This window comes from Dipodomys spectabilis, unplaced genomic scaffold, assembly GCF_019054845.1.
Source record: "Dipodomys spectabilis isolate Male_0828 unplaced genomic scaffold, ASM1905484v1 ptg000098l, whole genome shotgun sequence".
NCBI lineage: Eukaryota > Metazoa > Chordata > Mammalia > Rodentia > Heteromyidae > Dipodomys > Dipodomys spectabilis.
Window position 1 is genome coordinate 2,081,543 of NW_024870775.1, and position 22,817 is coordinate 2,104,359.

Consider the following 22,817-nt stretch of genomic DNA (forward strand, 5'->3'; position numbering starts at 1 on the left):
ACCAGAGATGGGGTAGATTCCAGCCAGGGATGTGCTGGAGATGGAGGCAGACCCACCAGAGGCAAGGGCTTCTGTGGGCAGAGCTGTCTCCTGAAGGTGAGGCACATTCCTCACGAGGCACTTCCCCATGGGTTTCTGAGACCACCCCGTGCCACACTGTCCTACTGTAGCAAAGCCCTGTCAACTACCTCGGGCGAGTAGCCTGGGGTCTATCTCCATTACACCAGCCACACACATGGACAAGATCTGTGCATTGTGAAAAGCCTCACACTGGCCCTTGTTGCCTTGCCTTTGAGAAAGGGAGACAGTTGCAAACCATCTGGGGACAATAATAAAATTAAGTATTGTCAACATTTTGGCTAAGGCCACTGCATCATTACAATGACATGGCTAGATCTCTCCTTTAATATGCTGTAAACAGATTTAAGTGCAAATAATTAGGATCAAAACAGACATACTGGCAAGACTCCAGCACTGCCCTGTGCTCACAGGCTGGGCACAGGATGTACAGGAGTGTCAGCACACCTGCACAGCAATGTGAGAGGCCCAGAGAAAAGAGATGATGGCCTCGACCATCACATCTAAAGCAGGTGGGGGCTGCAAAGCCTTTTTCATTTTGAACAAAATGCGTTCCTGGACAACACATAGAAATTAACAACAGACTAAGAAGGAAAGGAGCAAACCCTAGAATAGGAGCACAAAGAACAAGGGACAAAGCTCAGGAGTCAGCTTATCAGAGAAGGCTACCAGGATATAGGTTTCCAGTGTGGAGCTCTAGTTTGACAGTCAAATGTGCAGAGCGGCAGAGAAACCAGAGAGTTCCCTGGAATTTCTGTCTCCTTCCTTTCTCTCCCAACAAATGGCTACCTCCAAGTGCCTCAGTCCCCCAGCCATGGCTGGCAGGGGTGCCTTTCTGGGTAAAGATGGTTCTCAGCCCCTCATAGTAAAGGAGCATTAGGCCAGGGCAAAATGTCACAGATGTGTGACCCTCAGTGCTACTTCTCCTGGAACCTTGGAAAGGGCCTCATTTCTCTGCACACTTTTAGTTAGGGTCATGTGGGAACTCTTAGCTTCTAAGTGCAGAGATGACCAACAGTGGTGTGATCTGACCACAGGACACTTGGACTTTTGTCATTCTAAAACTCAAAAGGCAGGGTTATTTTTTTTTAATTTATTTTGAGAAAAGAGGGGTCCTCCCCTCTCCCATGTGGTCATTTTATTTACATATATTAGGACAAGGCCCTGGGCGTGCATCAGACAGTGGTAGCTGTGCCACACTGGGGTAAAGGCCCACAACACAGCTTCATGAAAGAGGCTCTTTAACCACCAATGTGAAGTCAGCATTTCCACTTTCCTTTCTGTTAGAAATAGTTTATTGTCAGGACTAATAAGAGAACCAGTCTTCTGACCCCTAAAGGTTAAACACAGACCAACTCCCTCAGCCCCACCCCATAGAAAGCAGGAATAAACAACAAGCCTTTTCACTGGAAGTACTGAAATGTATTTCAGTACTTTAAAACAGGATGTTTGAAAGACATCATGAAGATGCTGTTCAAGGCTGAGTGCCTATCAGTCAATCCCAGGCTCCTCTTTGGGGTTTGTACTTCTCTTCCTGTTTGTCCAGGAAACAAAGAAAATCTTACGTTTCTTTTGCAAACTCTCATAGGACCCACGATGCCTAAAGTCACTCATTACCACACAAAATGGGATGATGCCTTATCACTTCTGTGGTCACACAGGGAACATCCCCTTTCTCCAGGTCAGAGACTTCAACTTGTTAAGAGGTGACACCTCACGTGGAGCAAGCTCCCTCATCGGGGATGGCAGGAAAGTGATGTTGTTGCTGGGCACTAGAGCTATACAGTACTCTGAAGAAGATCCACATGACAACAGCTGTCTGTAATATATGTGCTCTTATGTTAAATTATTAACTAATGTAAGGGAATCCATTTTTATATTTCTTCAATCAGATTAAAATAAAACAGAGCCACGTTTGCATACATCTCTGACATCACCTGGCACCTAGGGCCCGTACCTGGAAAAGAGATCTGAATTTTACCCTGGCCCATAGATAAGGCTGTGGAATGAGCCTACATGATGTTAAGGCTCAGCTCTAGTGGAACTAGTCTTGATAAAGCCCAGCCAAACTGAAATGGATGGATAAACTAGTGATATCAAACCACATTCAGCATCTGTTTCTCATTCATCACTCTACAGTTCTGTTCCCTGAATAATACACAAAATACTATAGGTCTTCCCATCCCTATCTCCACACTTAGTCCCTACTCTGCCGACAGCCACTGTTCCAGTCTATCTATATCACACACACTAGCTGACAAATACAGTACTGCTTTGCACCAATTTACACCACTCAGTCAGTGTAACTGAATGTCTTATCATTCCCTGAGTTGAGATTTCCCTAGCCTTGTAGTAATTGTCACTGAGGATTCTACTGTATCACCACAGATAAGACTTGGAAAAGCAGACACAGAAAAGAGCCTATGGTGCAATAAAGATCCACGTGCACATGTCATCTCGTGCTCTGAGGGTTCAATTCTAGGTGTGCAGTTTTGAGATCAAGCCACAGCCATGTGCAGGTCTGAGATTCCCAGCAGCAGCAGTGCACAGCCCAGGGAGACGCCAGGGAGAAGCTATGAGGAGGGCTGTGCCTACATCCCACCTGGGACTTTTCTAAACCCCTGCTCAAAAGACAAACTCACTTATTAGCCTTGTCCCAGAATCAGCCACAACCATGTGACATTCCTGTCCTATCAAGAAAGTTACTATTAGCTAGGAGCTTGCAGCTCACAACTGCAATCCTAGTACTCAGGAGGCTGAGTGCAGAAAGTGTGAAAAACTCCGTCTCAGATTAACCAGCTCAAATCAAGGTGGGGAGCATGGCTCAAATAGCAGAGTCCTAGCTGAGCAAATAGGCTGGGCAAGTACAAGGCTCTGAGTTCTTCAAACCTCAGAATTGGGGGAAAAGGCTCCAAGCTGAACTACTTAATCACAGTTTGGGAACAAAACACAAAAGAAGCCTACTCCTCTCGTTTCTAACCTTTAACTGCCTACAGGATCCTTTATATTCCTAAACCAGTCAGTATGTAAGTGCCATGACCTCACAGGCGTTTCTGTGCACTGACCATAATCATAATTAGATATGGAGGAGGGTTTTCCACATACAATTGTTCTCTCCTGGAAATAACCACTGCTGAAGCATGGCCCAAATCACCTGGACCTCCCTTCAACCCAAGGCACTTCCCAGCCCAGTGCCCAGAACTGGATCTTTCCAAAGCATGGCTTGACAAATCCTTTCTGCCAAGGGCTAGAGGTTGGGCATTTTAGCTTTTTAGCCCACCTCTCAAAGGCATTCCTAGACAATACCTAAAGGAATGGGTGTAGGTGCGGCTGTCTTTGGATAAAATGTTATTTACAAAAATAGGAAGTGGTTGTACTGGCCCAAGTTATGATGTGTTGACGAGTGTTTATCCCCCCAAACCCAACACATTGTCACTGAACTCACAGATGGAGTCCTGTGAATGAGGCTTGGGCTGGCTTTGGTATAGTCCCATAAGGAAATATAGACTGCCCCAAAGTCTGGATCTATCTTCCACTTCTGTTCTTCACTCTGTGGTCCAATTCCTTAGGCACAAGAAAACAGCTCTAGAATTCTCTAGGAAACAGTCTTTGGTGGCAGACAGGCCCAGCAGCAGTTGTTCCCAAATGTGGGTAATGCTAGTACGGAGAAAGAGTAATTTTCAAATCATTCTTTTCTAGATGCACCACAAAAATTAAGTGCTGCCTCTGTTGACTCCACCTGAGACAGTCACACTAGAACAAACAACCCCAGATCCCAAGAAAACAAGTATCTTAGTTTGTAGAAACCTTAAAATTCACAATGCTCTCTTATGCTTTGCCACAGCTTTGTGTCTACCAAGGGCCATGTATTAAGACCTGCTCCCAAGTGTGGTGCCACTGGAAGGTGGTAGTATCTTTAGGATGTAGAGTCTACAGGATGGTCTTTTTGGTATCTGTATGTCCTTGAAAGGGCTTATGGGATCCTGTCCTCTTCCTCACCAGAAGGTGGGTGGTTTTATTCTGCAAAGTGCTCTCACTACTCTGAAGTCTGTGGGGCCAACCAATAATGGTCCGGGACCTATGAAACTAAGCACAAATATTGCCTCTTTATACACTGATTATGCAGTTATCAGTTAAAGAGCAACAAAGAGCTGACAATGCATATAGCATCTCAGATTTTTTTAAAATTTTAATTGTAGTGGTTTCCATGAAACCAAACAAATAAAAACAATGTAACTCCTCTGTATGTATTCTCACAATAAAAAAAGAAAAAAACGAAACATCTTAAATAAAACGTCCAGAGAAGCATGTGAAATACCCTCATCCCAGTTACTTTCAGTTGATGTGTTTTCAGTGATTTGTCAAAATAAAATAAATTTTGTACCAAAAGATTTAATAAAAAGAAAATCCATGAAAAAAATAAAAATAAAAAATAAAAACAAAATAAAATTTAAAAACCAAATAAATAAAAACCAAACAAAATCTTTGGGCTGGGGATGTAGCTCGGAGATAGTGTTTATCTAGCAGATTTACAGCTCTGAGTTTAAGCCTCAACTAAAAAAAAATCTTATATAGGCATTCTCCCTAGTAACCTGCTTATTAACTTACAGACTACTTCCAAAGTAGTTTTCAAACTTTCCCTGAGTATAGTTCTCGTCATAAGTTAAAGAGCAATTTAAATCTTAATGACTCCAGAAACTTTCAAGCATGTCCTAATAGCTTTTAGTCTTGTAACAAGGAAGCTGTGCAGAAACGAGAAACCAGAAGGGACAAGGGTATCTCCTGAGCATGAGCTGAGCTACAGACACCTCATCTCACTTACCCATGTTGAATGATATGATACAGACATCCCACCTTGTCAAAGCCCCAGCCCCATGTTCACAAAGCCAAGTCTCAGACTCTCCAGCTCATTTGTGCTTTCTAAAATTATCATGTCACATCATTCACTGGTTTTATGTATCTATTTACACTGACACAGGGCTGTTTAGGCCATCTGCAGCCCTGTCTCGATGTGCAGCATACAGAGCATGGGTGATCCACATTTGTGAATAGACGGAACACTTGTGCACTTTTGGAAGTGTTCCGGTTGTTTTGAAATTATAACACACAGTTGGAAGCTATGAAACGCTTTGAAGAATGCCACCCATCCTATTTATGACAGGAAGCACTCCCCTTTCTTTTTAGTCCTTTTGATTTTGAAATTTACTACTGAAAGGGGGAAAAAATCTATGGAGGGAATATGATCTGGGAAGCCCATTAAACCTCATTTGGAGTTCCATTTTATAGCTGTAAACAGAAAAGACGAAGGCTTATGGCTTTTGTAAGTTAATAAGTCTACATTGCAATAAACAAACCTGCTTTTTCAATTTGTGTCCTTAAATTAGATTTACTTGGCTTTAAAGAGGGTTTACTGCTGGCAAGTGGGGCAGGCTCTGCAGAATGCACAGGCAGAGGCATTTCCAGCCCTGTGCTGTGTTCAGGGTTGGGAGTGGTGGACCCACCTACCTGCTCATTCTCAAGAAAGAAACCTAAAAAAAAATCTGTCAGCTTCCAGGCTGTCACCTGAATCATCATTTTTATTTGGGTTCTATTCCCCTCTCATCTCTCACTGTCCCTTCTCCCAAAGAGTTGAAATCTGAATTTTTTAAATGAAGGTTAAAAAACAAACTATCTGTTGCTGTAAAACCAGGGTTAAGGGAAGCAATGAGACATGAAGGCTCTCCTGAACTTTAAATGCTAGAAGCAGAGCTGCGGCAAAGCACAGAGCAGGATCTCCTCTACCTGCTACACTGAGCGCACATGTGGACTGCAGTGAGGGCTAAGCATGGTGACAAACAATACAGACATCAGGTAGATAAAAAGAGGCAGCATCACTGATTTGCAAGACCTTGGGCAAATCCTACCCTTCCTTCCTTCTCCTACAGACACTTTCATTACTGAACAAAAGCACTACTAAAGGCAAATGGCTCCAGTACAACTCCACAGCCACAGTTAGGCCACACTGATAAGTGGTAGTTTGCCTTTCTTCCAATTCGCAGCACAGCCATACCTTCCACTGCAGAATTCTGAAGTCAGGAATATGGTCAGGAAAGTCTTCTAAGAAGGAGCCATTGGGCTGGGAAGGTGGCTCAGTGGTAGAGTGCTTGCCTTGCATGCATGAGGCCCTGGGTTCAATTCCTCAGCACCACATAAGCAAAAAGAAAAGGGCCAGAAATGGCGCTGTGGCTCAAGTAGTAAGAGCACAAGCCTTGAGCTGAAGAGCTAAGGGATAGCACCCAGGCCCAGAGTTAGGCCCCACGACCAGACCTCCACCTCCCCCCCCCCCAAAAAAAGGAGCCATGTGAGCTGCGACCTCAAGGAGAATGGAAACGTGCTGGTAAAGCAGGACATCTCCAGCCCAACTTCTAGTCACACCATGTGGTCCACTATGTAATCCAACTCTCCCTTCCCCTTCTTTTCTTTGTGGCTATTTCTCCCAAAGACCTTTTCCTCCTCTATAGGATCTAGAGACCTTAACAAGGAAAACCTGCCAGGTGCCGGTGGCTCACACCTGTAATCCTAGCTACTCAGGAGGATGAGACCTAAGGATCACGGTTCAAAGCCAGCCCAGGCAGTGAAGTCCAATTAACCACCAGAAAACTGGAAGTGGCACTGTAGGTCAAGTGGTAGAGCACTCACCTTAAGCTGAAAAGCTCAGGGACAGTACCCAGGCCCAGAGTTCAAGCTCCACGACTGACAAAAACAACAAACAACACACAGACACACATACACACACAAAACAAACAAAAAAGACAAGGAAAATCTAACAGTGAGGACAAAGATCACTCCTGCCTCCAGCGCTTGGAGGAAGCCAAAGGTGTGGGGTGTTGCAGCCCAGCATGGATGAGCACATTCACTGTCTCTCGAGGGTTGCAAGCTCACTATAAATCTGTTGTATAGAATCAAGGAAGAAGGCACACACAGGTCCCTACAGAAAGTATGAGTCCAAGGAAGATTTTGAGGAGATGAAGATGGCTGGAATCCTTCAGAGGCAAACGATAATGAGGTAATGAAATTCTTTGTATTTCAGAAGACTGTAAACAGTTTCTTTGAATTGAGTTCCATGGAAGTTTGTCACTGACCTGCACTCTTGAACTATCAAACAGTTTCTCTTGATAATGAACAAGTAATGTATGGGGAGGGAGCAAAACCAAATTGTAAAAGATGAAACAATAAAACAGTTAAATTTTCATAACTGTATCATGCAAGATTTTATCATAACTGTATTATGCAGGTTTCTTAAGTTTTGATACCAAACATCAAAAAAGAAAAAAAAAAGCATGAAATTTAAACATCTGTGCTTCAATGGATTCTATCAAGAAAGGAAAAAGATATAAATTGGGAAGAAATTTTTTGCAAATAATATCTGACAGGGTACTTTTATCTGTAACATATGAAGAACTGCTGGGCACGGTGGCTCACGCCTGTAATCCTAGCTACTCAGGAAGCTGAGATCTGAGAATCACGGTTCAAAGCCAGCCCGTTCCATGAGACTCTTATCTCCAATAAACCACTAGAAAACCAGAAGTGGCGCTATGGCTCAAGCGGTAGAGCGCTCGCCTTGAGCTGAAGAGTGCAAGGACAGTGCCCAAGCCCAGAGTTCAAGCCCCACGACCGACTGAAAAAAAAAAAAAATTAAAACATGAACTACTTTAAGTCAATGAAAAGACAAGCCAATATAAAATGAGCCATAGAAGTGATCAGATATTTCTTTAAAGATATACAAATGGTCATTATATAGATGAAAACATGCTCAATACAATTATTCAACTAGGAAAAGCAAATGAAAACCACAACTAGATGCCATTTCATATCCAAGATGGCCTAAACTTTTTTAAAAAATACAATAGCAAAGTGTTAACAGAGATGAAAAAAATCTGAACCTTTTAAATGTTGGTAATGGCAAGGTAAAATGGTAGAGCCACTTTGTAATATGGTCCAGCAGCAGCTGATAAAAATCCAATCCCAAGAGAAGTTAAAATATATGTCCCCACAAAAACTTGAATACAAATCTCCATGGGAACATCACTCAGAATGATTAAAAAGTGGGAATAACCTAAATGTTCATCACTGATAAATGTAGTCCAGTTATATGACAGAAAAATATGAAAATATTTGACAATAAAAAAGGAAGAAGAAAAAAAAAAAAGGAAGAAAGGAAGGAGGTCCTGGTTGCTGATGCTTGTAATCCTAGCAACTCTTGAGGCTGCAATCTGAGGATCACAGTTCAAAGCCAGCCTGGACAAAAAGACCGTGAGACTTTTATATATAATTGACCAAAGTGGTAGAGAACTAACTTTGAGTGAAAAAGCTATAGGATAGCACCAAAGCCTTGAGTTCAAGCCTCAGTACTCACACAAACACACATACACACAAATAAAGGACAAGGTACTGGTAGCTCACACTTGTAGTCTTAGGTACTTGGAAGTTTGAGAAATGAGAAATCACCGTTTGAGGCCAGCTCAGATAGAAACATTTGTGAAACTATCTCAAAATAACTAGCAAAAAAATAGGACTGGAGTAGTATTGTAACTGGTAGAGCACCAGCCTAGCACTCCAGTATTGCAACAACAACAATAATAATAATTGTGATAGTAATAATGAACAGAATAGGAATATAGGTTGCAATTCCTGTGTGTGCATACATGCACATGCGTGCACACATGCATGCATGCACACACACACAAACACACACGCTGATATTTGCTATAAACGAGGATGATACCTGAAAACATTATGCTAAATGAAAAGAGGCTAATCATATAGATCTCATGCTATCCACAGTTCCATGTGTGTATGAGCCTAAGCAAATCCAGAGACACAAAGATAAGTAATTGCCTAGGACTGTCTAGGGAGACAGCCAAAGGGTACTAGCCTTCTTTTGGGGAATGATGAAAATGTTCTAATTGATTGTGGTGATGGCTGTGCAACTCTTGAGTACACTAAACACCACTGACTTAAACAAGTGGGCAAACTGCATGGTATGCAAATCGTAATAGAAATTGTTGTTAAAAACCCCATGGCAGCCTTCCTTCCGACAAACTAAACTGAGGAAGGCTTTAGGGCAAAGGCACTTTTCTATAGTCTGTCACTGAGGTAAGCGCCTTGGTGTCCTGAGAGCTGTGGCAGTGGGGAAAGCCTTGGCTCCGGATGGCAGGTTTCTGGTTGGTTGATCCTCACAGCCTGGGGGACTTCCTGTGCTCAGCCTGGACATCTGCTTCCACCCACACATGGGCAAGACCAGTTGGTCTATGGAACAAAGTTCCATGTGGTTCCAAGTTGCAGTAAAAGCAACATGCAAACTGAGCAGATTAAAAATCATTTCTAATGCCACTTTAGAAGTTTTCAATTTATACTCTGCCACACACAGAGAATATCACCATTTGCATGTGGCACAGGCACAATAAGGATCCAAGATCTGGCCTTGTGGAAGCTGCAAGTGTAGACATAACTAGATTCTAGTTGTGCTTTGTGGTTCCACAGCCTAACCCTCAGGCTGAGGTGCCAAGCTACTAAGGAGCAAAGGTCAATGCACAGGAAAAGACCAGGAGCCCAAGAACATCAGAGAATTTGGGCAAACATAGTAAATCTCTTATTTTAGGGCATTTAAGGGACACTTTACATTAGAATATAATTCAGTAATTCAATTGTGAGAGAATACATGTTTAAATGACATCACAATTTCTCTCACAAATAGGTTTAAACAACACTGAAAGGGATATATATAGGTGGGATTCATAGAAAATACAAAAACTACATACTACCGACTGAGCTATTAACCCAGAAACACTAATAAAAACCCACGTACTGACTTTAGTAGAGATCGTTAGCAATAAAATGAGCTTGAAATATGGCTGGTTTCTTAGCTATATCTGAAGAAAATAAGGAATATACTTTTTTTTTTAAGAAAAGGACAATTGTGTTTAAAACAAAAAACATCTTAAAATTGGCAGCCTCTAAATGTATTCCAAGAAGCAAACAGCAAAGAACAATGAGCAACTTTCAATGAAATAAGATTCACTTTCCTAGTAAAGTCTAGCCGAGGCCATTTACTAAATGTTTTCTCCTTCGCCCTTTTTCTCTCAACAGAAATTCTAAGCTATTTACTTCCAAGTCTCTCTTCCTCTCTCAGTGCTGGTCCCTAGGGTTTGAACCCACAGTGCCTGAGTGCTATCCTTGAACTATTTTTGCTCAAGTGCCCCTTCTGACTTTTTGCTGGTTAAGTGGGGATAGAGTTTCACGAACTTTCTTGCCTGAGCTGGCTTCAAACAACGATCCTCAGATCTCAGCCTTTTGAGGATTATAGCCATGAGACACTGGTGCCTGGCTAAAATTCTCTTTTAAGAAAAACAAAACAGACTCTGTTGTCCAGTTTATTTTTATCTTTACTTTCATTCATTTGACAAACACTTGACCAGTCATAATGTGCTGTAACACATGATTAAAAACAAAAAACAGTGTCTCTGATCTAAGAAACAATGAGAAGAAATTAATTTGGGTCACAAAAATCAAACGCTTTAACAAAGTTTGTTGCTGGCTTTCCACAGAAAAGTTCCAAAGGTACTGAGCTAAATAATAAAAAACAAAACTCTAAGAGAAAAATACTGAGATATCGTCCTGACTTTGAAGAAATGTTCTAAGACACTGATTAAATGTCCCATAAACCAAATATACACCAAAGAAAAATACATAAATATAACTAAAGAATTACGTAAGAATTCTATTCTTTCCCCTATCAGAAAGGTACATATTTAAAGCAAGATTACTCCACTACCTCTTTAAAATCTATACCCAGCCAGGTGCCGGTAGCTCAGACCTGTAATCCTAGCTACTCAGGAGGCTGAGATCTGAGGTTCTCGGTTCAAAGCCAGCCTGGGCAGGAAGGTCCATGGGACTCTTATCTCCAATCAATCACACAAAAAAAGCCAGAAGTGGTGCGGTAGCTCAAAATAGTACAGCACTACCATTGAGTAAAAGAGCTCAGGGAGAACACCCAGGCCCTAAGTTCAAGCCTCAGAACTCACCAAAAAACCCACAAAAGTAAAAAAACAACAAAAGTAGGTTTTTTTCAACTCTAGGAAAGGAATTATAATGATGTATCATGGGAACAATTTTATTGCTTTCTTGACCTTTTTAAAAACTGATAGGGAGCCAAAACTCTTATCCATAGACTGAAGTACAGATTGATCAGCCTTTGGTGGCTTTGATTTGCAACCTAAGCTTAATCAAGGGGCTAACAAGCCAGCCTTGACCTGCAAAGACGTGTGACGAAAAATCTAATGATGCCAGGTGCAAGAGGCAAGTGTCAACTAGCCCTTCTGGGAGATCCTTGGGAGATCTGCCCCTTAGATTCTAACTAGGAAGACTTCTCCATGAAACTAGGAAGACTTCTCCATGAAATGCTGACTTTCCCTCCACCCTCCATGATCTCCTTTTTGATGTTCAGTCTGAAAACTTGCCTCATGGGGTTCCCATCCTTTATAGTGCCTTCTTCCAATGCTAGACAGTGGCCTGGTTACCTGTGGCTTGGTAATGAGGCCTTAGCACTGGCACCCAGGGAGGCTGGCAGAAAAGGGAGATGGTACTGATCCTACTCATTGGTCTTGACATAGCTCTATAGGTACAGAGACCTTGGTGCCAGCCCTGTGGATTGCCCCATTCCAAGACTGCAGTGTGGGGAAGAGGAGAATAGCTGGGTGCTGTACTTACATACCATCACTACTACAGGGCTTGACATCAACAGGTTCTGTCTCAGCATGCTACGGAGATTCCTCATCAAGGGACAAAGGGGGAGATCCTCAGCTTAGTATACTGTGTTTTTTGTAATTTGTTGAGTATCCTGGAGTGGCAATAGTGCCAAGAGATTACATCTAACCTTTCCTCACTGCTTGAGGAAACAAAACAGGAATGTCCTATTTGCAGCCAGAATATTAGGGGAAAAGCAATCTGTGAAGGAAAGGGGAACAAGGAGATAGGATGGCAGGAGCAGACCTTTGTGAACACTGCATCTCCTCATGAAGAAATGTGTTTCAGTACTGCAGAGCAAAAGCAGAATCACAGCCAGATAAGTTCTAAAGCCAGGCCCCAGAGGACTGTTGTGACTGCTTCCAGCTGAAATCCAGGGAGTCAGGAGTCACCTCCTGGCTCTACACTTCAGGTAACTTTCAGCTCATGCCTATGGTTACCAAGGGCTCTTCTGCCACCGCTGGGATGTATAGAAAAGCCAGAGGATTGGATGTCTGTCCATCTGCAGTCAGCCTTGAAAGTGTCCTTTCAGGTAAGAATCCAGATGCTGGCAGCTTTCTCTGTGTACTAATGATAAAACAGATTTGTCCTTCCTTACTTTCTTTATCTGTTCCCCTAGATTGCCTTGCTACTGCAGCCTCAGTTTGTAGGACCTTTCCCTTCCATTGAAGACTGTACTTTCACCTCTGCCAATGTTACATGCCAAGGGCATGGCTCAGGACTCAGGGTGGCCCTTGGCCCTTAAGGGTTGTTAGCCACTTTTTCAGTCACCCTACTCTGTGTTGTAACTCACTGTGCAGCAGTTTATTATGCTAAACATCCCACAACAGTCAGAAGGCCCTCCCAGAAAATATCATCTGATTCAAAATATCAGAAATGCTGAAGTTGAGAACCCTGCAGAAGTGGGGGAACTTTTTTCTACTAACGGTCATTTGGATACTTATGACATCATTCACAGGCCATACAAAATTATCAATACAGGCAGACAGATAGCCTTGGACAGTTACAAGAACTATATGTCTGTCCTATTGTGTACCAAATGATTCTATGTACCAGATATTCCAAATCCCTGAAGTTTTAGAGTAAACTTCTCTTTCTTCCCCAAAGCAAAACATACTAACCAATCACTAAACTACCACTCCAGCCAGATGAGACAATGAGTTGCTACTTTTTAATTTTAAAAACTGTTGAAACAATTACAATTTTTAAATAGTGTTTTGGAGATACTATTGCTTGAAGTGTATCCTAAGTCTAAAATGCTTTGTGCAGTTGATAAAAGTAATGTTGTTATTGGGCCAGGTACCACCAGTGGTTAATGCCTGTAATCTTAGCTACTTAGGAAGCTGAGATCTGAGGATTCAGGTTTAAATTTAAGGTGGGTAGGCAAACCTGAAAGACTCTTCTCTCCCACTAACCACCAAAAAGTTGTAAGTGAAGTTGTAGCTGAAGTGGTAGAGCACAATTAGCCTTGAGTGAAAAAGCTAAGGGATACTGCTCATGCCCTATGGTCAAGCACACGCACAAAAAAGTAATGCTGCTGGATGGTCCATCATGTGGAAGGAGTTGCAGAGCAAGTTCTATGAATCCTTGCTTCACTGCCATGGAGTAACCAGCCAGCCTTTTAGCTTAAGAGACTTGCCAAGGCAGACAGGGAGGTTATTGTTTTAAGAGGGATCTTAGAAAAGGCTATCTCGGCTAAACAGCTGTCAGGTATGTTTTTAAGCTTTTAGGACTCTTTGTTGGCATACTTCACTAGAAACAAACAAACAAAAAGCCCTGTGGATAAGGTGTTTCTATAGACTTAACTTACCTTCAACTCATTTTCCTTCCTAGGTGAAGGAGCTTGGCAAAAGGCTTGTAGTTTTGTAACTTAATGCTTATAAAAATAAGGTTTATTCCCAAGTTTAACTTTTCTTTGTAGGCCAAAGATATCATGATGCTCCTGCCTGTATCCGACTCTGCAGAAGGTGGCTATGAGGAGTTAGCAAGGTATGAGTTGGCCTAGGACAGTGTACATTACTGAACCCTCCCTTCCAAACATGTCAGTCCTTGTGTACATTTACAATTCTGGACACGTGGCATCATCTCCCCTGAGAACAGACATGTGTATTATACCATAGTGGATGCAGGCCCAGGGTGGGCAGAGCAGGTGGGTACATTTAAAGGAACCCCCCTAGCAAACAACTCTGTAGGACTTGGTACCACACTCAGAAACCCCCATCTCCAGAGTTCACACTTCACTTCGGCTTCTATGCTGCCCCTTCTGGCCCTGTCCATCCTTCCTCTATACCAGCAACCTGTGCAGCCACATGGAAAAGCTTATTTTCAATGATAGTTCTGTGCCCCAGTAGAGAGAAAGGAGGGAAGCCTTTTTGGTGCATCTCAGAAGTTAGAGGTTAGGTAAAGAAATGCCTAGTACTAAAGAGTGACCCGATCATTCAAGCTAACTGCTTTCTGCACCAGATTTCTCATTCAATACCATGGTGGCAGAGTCTTATGGTGTGTCAGGCCACAACTCTCCCTACTGGAAACCCTCTAAGGCCGTCCTCCACATACATGCTCAGTATACAGCCTGAAACATCTGCTCTCTCTGGTCACTTTTCAAATGACTGTTCCTTATCCACATTTAAGAGTCTTGATAACAATTCAAAGGAACTGTCCTTATTTACATAGTCAAGAACAAACACAAGAACTAAATCAGAATCCCAAAGTTTTTTTCAACCAAGTACCAACTTTTCCCTTATGAAATGTCTCTTCCAGTCAAAATAAAGGCAGTTGATTCTTAGCATTGAATTCTTGCTAGTCAGTATTATAATAAAATCACAGTTAACTAAATAACCTAGTTGTCTAAAATCTTCTTTCCTGGTTCTGAGTCACATTTCATAGGAACTTCACAGTAAGACAGGCATCAGTGTAACTACATACAAAGCATTGTGACCCCCACCCCACTACCAATTTGCAGATACTAGCCAGCAATGCAGCAATACCCAGAGGAGTAGGCAGGTCCACAAATAGAAAGGGCACATTTTCAAACAGATTTAAAAAGAAATCAGAGGGAAAAGATCATAAACTACTTTGAGAATTGCTAATTATATGAAATTCAAGTTTTATTTACCCCATTGTTTAAAGTAAAGTTTGACTGGCACATGGACATGATGTCTGTTTTTTTAAGTCTCGACTGCAGCTTTTATGATATAATGTTGAGGTCAAAAAGTTGAGGCAGAAGTTGAAAAACAAGTGGCTTGAAAAATTAACCATCTGGCCCTTTATGGGAAAAGTCTGCTGATTACTACCTTGGCACATGCCAAGTTCACACCTATGCAGCATTTGCTGTTGTCTCTATGTGGAAATCACCCAACCCCTTGGCCAGCTCCAGTTGTCTTTAGGCTTGACTAATGTCACTTTCTCTAAGTACTTTCTTGAATATTCTTGTCTATAGAAACCTAGCACAACTTTATATATTTCCTTAGCTGAAGCTATTCTCTTATGAGCTTTCTAAGAAAAGCAAGCTCTTAAAGGTGATGTCACCTGTGTGCTCACATCTTGCTCGCTACTTTGCTTCCTTCTCCCCCCCCCCCACTCCTATCTCCTCCTCTTTTCTTTTTTTCCTTTCCTTGCCTTGAGAAAGAAAGAGAAAGAGAGAGAGAGAGAGAGGGAGGGAGGGAGAAGAAGAGGGAGGGGGGAGAGAGAACTGCATTTACTCTCTGCTAGTCACATAAACTAAGCCACTCTACACTCACACCTACCTCTTGTCACCTGGGCTCTAAGAAGAAACCGTCCTGTCTTTGGGCAATCCAGTATAGTTTGTAAGATGTTAAAACAAGCAAGCAGATAAAATCTGTTGTTCTTCTCAAATGTTTAAGAGGCTATATATAACAACTAAGTCAGAGTGTAAGTTAAGAACAGGATGTGTTTCATGCCAAAAGGAAGAAGGAAAACACAGCACCAAACAGCTTCCGGGCATGAGGGGACAGACAGGTGCCCAGTGCCTGCTCTTATCCTCCTACTCTAGTCAAGCGAGTATCAAGAGCTTGGCATGCCAATGGCGTTAAGGACCCATTAAAACATAACCTATTATCTATAAATAGGAAGGTCTTTTGAACACTAATTAAAAATAACAGTCTGGCATTTAGTAATGCCTATAAACAAGCAGAATCTAAGAACAGAAGTAAATAGCAACAGTTGTGCATTTTATATAGTCAGGTGTCTTCCCTGGAGTTTCTTCATTTTTTTCTGAATTTTCAGAGTTTTAAAATGTATAATAATTTCCATCTTACCTTTTAATTAATACGGAACTGGCTGTTTCCAATTTACCCCATTTTATGACTATTAAAATCCATTACAATATTTCATTTAACCCAATGAATCTAAACTATCACTTCAACAATACTGTAACAAATATGGAGAAATTATTGAGGCATTTCACTCTTTTATACAATGTCTTCAATATACATTTGTTCATTTTATATCTCCATTTAAAATAACTACATTGCAAGTGTTCAATCTCCACAGGTAGCTAATGGCTATTATACTTGTCTATACTGTATAAAAATGTTCAAAATTATTTTCAACTGAATACAAAATATTTTCTGCATTTTAAGAATAGTACATAAGAGATTTTTTCTTTAAATGCTTGTGCTTTACTTTAAATGATTACATTAACTATTTTATTATTTTATATTTTTTAAACATGGACTTCATCTTGGATTCATACTGCATTCTTTCCAATAAGCTAAAAAATATTAAGGACCACATCATATTGCTTTCCCACAAGCATTCAATTTTACTTTTCAAACCACGACTGCTACGTTCAGTTTTCATTTCCTTTACACATGGTTTCTTTCCTGTCCTAACTGAATACAACCAAGACACTCCAAGACATGAGCCAAGTTTCCTTAATGTCTAACAGGATGGCGCCACCATAAGTGGGCAAGATGAGTTTAATTTAAAAACATTACACTCTGGGAGCTGGGTGCTCGTGGCTGATGCCTGTAATCCTAGCTACTCAGGGAGGCTGAGATCGGGGGATTGTGTTTCAAAGCGAGCCTGGGCAGGAAAGTCCCTGAGATTCTTATCGCCAATTAACCAGCAAAAATCCAGAAGTAGAGCTATGGCTCAAATGGTGGAACATTAGCCTTGAGCAAAACAAAAACAACAACAACAACAAAAAAGCCCCAACTTTGCTTGGTCACTCTTTTAGATGTATAATCTTTATGAATCAGTAAAATGGAAAGTGTAGGGACCTGGTCGAACAGCACAGCCTGGGAAGCAGTTTACTTTCCTAGAGCTCAGTTCTTCACACAAAAAGCAAACATATGAGATTTTTGCAAATGGAAATAGTGGTTTCCATTAGGTTTGGGATTGCATCAGGATCACCATCCTTTCCATTAGAGAGGATCCATCTTCCCTCTGGCTTTAGTTACCTCTGCATCTTGCTTGTGGAGGTTGTACGTCCGCTGAAGGCTTTGCAGAGTTCGCAAGTTCAGGGTCTTCTGCTGTAAGAGATGCTCCAGAAGCAAGATCAGTTGGTCTGGAAGAAGCTGAGGACAAAGCAAAATAACCTATGAAAGTGCTGACGAGAAATTAAACCCAACTTTAGAGGAAAGTCATGGTAACATGGTATTTTCAAAATGTATCTGAACACCAAAAATACCCAAGTGCAGACTTTCATAAAAACTCAGGTTTTATATTATCTGTATCCCTAAACACAATGCATTTGGGGGCTTACATAAGTCTTATTTTTGATGGTTTTCATTTCAGGTCTATACTTAGGTACTTGTGTTAATGAAACATCACTGTGGTTTATGAGATCCTTGCCTTTATGGCACAAACTCATTCAGCATAGACTCATTCAGTGATTCAGGAAGCCACCCAATTTCAAGCAAACGTGGAAGTTAACCAAAAATAGCAGTTTTAGGTTTCTTTCTGAACTATATTAACCCTGAAAACACGCCTGCTGTACACCAAGAAATAAAAGGCACAAATTACTATGTCTCATAATCTGTCCATTATACAAATTCTACACTTATAATACACTAAAAAAATTAAAAATGTTACTCATTACTATACATATACCAACATACACATATAAACACTCGGTTGTCTATATTCCTGAATTTTTACAAAGGACAGATCAAAAATGGCTCAAAAGGCACAGAGGAAAACAATCCTTTTGTGGTACAAAAGTAAAATTGATCTTGAACAAAAAGTATTTGTGAAACCATCAATTCACTATCATGCAACAGGGGTCAACCCATGATACTTCCTTGTGTGCACCATTACATTAGTCCTAGTACACTAGAACTAGAATATGTTTATATGAAAACTAAGGTTTCAAGCCAGGGGTAGGCAAAACACTGTAATATTAGTTGCTCCAGAGGGGCAGAGGTTCAAAGCCCAAGGAAAATTCTGGCAAAAGCAGGAGACCCAATTCAAAAATTAAACATGAAGTAAAAAGGGCTGAGGGTATGGCTCAAAGGAAAGAGCCTGGCCTACCTAGCTGAAGCTAAATTCAAGCTGCAGTTCAGAAAAAAAAACCCACAAGATTTTAAAATTATCATTATGAATTCAACTATTCTTTACATGTAACTTCCTTCTATCCCTACTTATGCCCAGGTAATCTTTGCCAGTGAATGCAAATTTACAAATCTAGAAGCCAGTACTGAATCAATAGAATATTCATAAGAACACCTGGATTTTAATTGCACTTTGTTACTCAAAAGAAAAACTTCCATTATTATTTCTCCACCTATTCCACTTTGCTTTCTGTGTCCAAATATACACTCTTCCTGACCTCCATGCCCCATTCCCACACTCACACACATGTGCCACACTGAATGCACATGCACACTCATATACACACAGAGGAGCATGCAGGAAAACTGACAGATAACATATACACCACTCACTGCGTAACTCCTCAAAGATGGCATTTCTTATATTTCTCATCTTACCCTTCTAAATTTTAACAAACTCCCCTTCCACAGACAGGCATACAAGTACACATCACTTGGTTCTGGTGTCTACTTATTTGTATCACTCCATCTCAGTCATGCTGTGGACAGTCTCTTGACTGATAGGAAAAACTTTGGGTATTTTTAGGAAAATTACGATGTGATTTGGTCTGACAATGAGGTCCTAATTGAGGACTAAAGAATGACTACATTAACAATTTTTTTCTTGAGATGTCATGTTCCTATAGGATGTTTTAAATATACCAACTTATTATATAACAACTTGCAACAAAATCACTAATCTATCTTTTTCCTATCATTTAAACATAAGCCACTTTTATGATATTAGGAGAGGCTTTCTATTTTATAGATCAGGCCAATCCCAGGATTCTCATCAGCTCTAGGGAGCTAGCTTTCCCTTGTTCATACCAGGGAACCTCTTTGGTATATGTGGGATGGGCAGTGCTGCTGTCCATGCAGAAGTGGAGGCCTTTCTCATTGGCTTCTCCTGTCTTGGCTCCAGCTTCTTTTGCTTAGTTCCAATCCATAGCTAGCACTGTTCCAAGGAAGGCCTTTTTCAGCTCGAAGCTGAATCTTCTTCAGCCCATGGCCTTCAGCATACCCTCAACTATTTTAACACCATTATTTCTAAAACCCTCCTGTATTTGGACTGTCCTCATAGTTGCCTTCTCTTTCTCCACAGTCAAGACCTCCCCACAATCCACCCTGCTAATTCTGAAGTGCCCCACTGTGACCTACTCTGGTTCCCCTATGGAACAGCCCACCTACTTCTCAAGGGCTGAGGCTGAGGAGACAGACATAAAACTCCCAGCAACATTTGGATGTAAGGGAATCCCAGATTGGGTCAGAGTGCCCAGCAGGCTCATGCTGAGGCCCTTCCAGATAGGCTTCTGGGAAAGGGCCAGCCAACAGAAGCCTCTTGGCACAAACAAGCATGATCTGGCACAGGGTGCCCATGAGCCTGGGACAGGACTATGTCTGCTAACTAAATGTAGCAGAGCCAGCTGTGCCGACTTGCAGAATTACAGGGGAAGGAAGAATAGAAAGAAAAGTGTCTCCCTCTATGTCCTTATGCTCTCAACAAAATCTATTGTTAGAATTTGGTTTAAGATTTGGTTTAAACTAAAGACATCCACAGAGGAAAAGGATTCTTGAGCAAGAAAACTAGCTTGGTCCTCAACTTACTCCAACTGTATTCAACCAATAAACACAATTCTAGTTTAAAAATCCAAGAGCTGCTAATACGTGAGCCCATCAAAATGCCTGGGTTCATACTTGCGGGTTTCTTCCAAGCAGTAAGTTCACACGTCTGCATACAGAAATAGACTGAATGGATCACTGAAAGCTTTTGTTCTCTCAACTGTTATGCAATGGAAATATTTAGAGCTAAGCCCCCTGACTTAAGACAGCTAAGATGAAAGGGAGAGAGGGAGTACATATGTTGTCAAATCTTCAGCGTTCTTTCCTTCAGAATTTAAAGACTAATTGGAGGGAGGAAAAAAAAACATGGTGCAATCCCACCCCCCACCCCCCTGTGCAAGGTATCTAGTTCTCCTTCAGTAAGATGCCAAAGACTGCAAGAAGCAACTTGTTCAGGGTAGGCAGATCACAGCAAGGACTAGCACACCCACGCTGCAAACATTCCTCCATAATGCTCCGAGATTTCAACTGGTCTGGCTTCTTAGAGTGGACTTGTAGAAACCACTCTCACTTAATAAAAAATCTATGGCCACCTGGCTTTCAATTGTAACTTTAATTCATTTTGGGGGGGGGGGAGAAGAAAAGTTTTATATATATATATATATATATATATATATATATATATATATATATATGGCAATATATTTATATATAATTAGTGTCTGAGCAATGAAAAAGAAGAACAATGATCTAATGTCACTTTAGGGCACAAACAATAAAACTAATAAAGTAGCCTTTATTCACAAGTAAATGTTAAATTGTTTTTTCAAGTAAGATTATGTACTTTGAAAAGAGGATATTAAAGTAAAAATGTGATGGGTAACTACACTTCAATATAGCACATTTCTCTACAAAATAAACATGTGCTCCCTGTAAAGCCACCCTACAGTGACAAAGAACAATATATAATAAGCCAAAATGTTTGTAAAGCAACTGAAAGACACATTCTAGCAAATGTGCTCCAGCCGCCTAGGCAGGGAGACCCGCCCTGGCAGCTGGCACAGAGGGAGTGGGAAATATGGGGATCATTCCACTCCCACCCACGTAGAAACCAAATTTCACATGACTTCTGGGCCAACTATGTTTTAATGTAGCAGTACTGTAGGACACAGATTTGCCTTTACAGACCAAGAAAAATAAAGTATAAATCTCAGAGCATTATCTCCTAAGAAAACAATACATTAACAGTAAAATTACAGAAAAGAACCTGCCTTTACTTTGAAGGGTCTAAGCATGTTTGTTGTATGTATCCACAGTTCAGCAGTGACAGGAATAGAAAATCCTTTCCTTCTCACAAACAATAGATGCATGACCAGGTTATTTCTTCCATATGGGGACCAGCTCAATATTTCAGAATACATCTGCCTTGGAAACGTAGACAAAATAAGACTGTAGGGTGCCAAAGTCACATGGGCACTTGAAAGGGGACTGGGCAGGATTGCAGTGCTTACTCGAATGAACACAAGAAACAATATGCTGAAGGAGGTCAGTCAAGTACAAATGCTATTTGTTAAGGATTTTAGAAGTCTGCTGTCTTGCCATAAACATAGAAGATTTGACAGTTGTTAATTACTGAGAAATGTACAAAGACAAGTCTACTTTTCCCCCAGGCAACTTAATAGTAGAGGCAAGCTACATAACTTTAGATTTTAAAAGTTTCTACACAGATTCTTGGAAGGAAAATTTAAATTTTCTAAACCCATCCTCCTAACATAGAAGCAGCATAAAGAAAACAAGCCCTGACTTTTCCAGAAGCCCTTAATGCTGTCACGGGAACATCACTCACTGAGATCCCAGAAGACCACCCATGCAACCAAGGCCCTCCACTGTCTCTTCTGTCAGCATACAATGCAGAAAGATGTAGAAAGGGCAGCTCACCTCTGAGATCAGAATTGCCAGAAAGGTCTCATGACTGACTTCCCCAGGCAGGACCTGTGACCGGGACAAACATCCAAGCCCCATGGGCTATAGTCCTCCATAGGTACATTCTTTGCGCTGCAGCCGTGCACAAGGAAGGAAGTCACTGTGTGGCTCCAGATGGAATGTGCCGGAGACTAATGCAGCCACCGATCGACAGTGGCGTGAGTTCTATTATTACCCCATTATCACTCTGGGATCTGTGCCTAAATGAAGCATGCTTCCTCCCTGATGCCATTTCCTTTTATCCTGGCTGGAGACTAAAAGCAGATCAATGGGGCAATACATATGATGTCACTTCAATTTACAGTGACAGCCTTCCCCTCCTAAAGTCTGTCTGAAAAACAGAGAAAGATCAATTCTTCCCAAAAATGGTTAAAAAATGCTTAGGGAGTATTCATCTTCCAGAAAAGCATTCTCTGCTATATTTGTCTATGTTACTACGGCAGGAACTGTTTACAAGGAACAAAAACAGAAGAAATGGGGGAGGGAGAAAAATCTCAAATTCTCCTGTAGGCTGGAGACTTGCTGGCTAAAATTCAACACAAGCAGGAGCCAAACCAGAATAAAAGGTCAGTACCTTTGAAAGTCACATGTTAAAGGCCTTCAGTGTAAGGGTGAAATCAGAGATAGGTCTTTCTTTTTTAAGCTTTCACTAAATCTGGTAAATTCTTCACCTGTCTTTCCAGAAAGCATGCCTACTACAGGAGTAGGACCCTCAGATCACCTCCAAGTTCCATGGGTTTAGAAAGAAACAGCCCCCATCTCCACACTGCCCTCAACACCACTCCCAGGAAGCTTGGCTATGGCACACAAGATGGGCCTTAAGAAGCAAGTCATCTTTCAGACATGCCTCTGAATCAA

General features: G+C 41.3%; 1 protein-coding gene across 1 annotated transcript in view; it reads right to left on the minus strand.

Annotated features, from left to right (window-relative positions):
- The window catches only part of LOC122113612 (aminopeptidase O (putative)), a 344,600-nt gene that overhangs the window by 6,682 nt on the left and 315,101 nt on the right, over positions 1 to 22,817 (minus strand). The window contains exon 14 of the mRNA XM_042686676.1: positions 17,286 to 17,402. Within this exon, the coding sequence (XP_042542610.1) occupies positions 17,286 to 17,402 (117 nt within the window). The remainder of the gene's footprint in view (positions 1 to 17,285; positions 17,403 to 22,817) is intronic.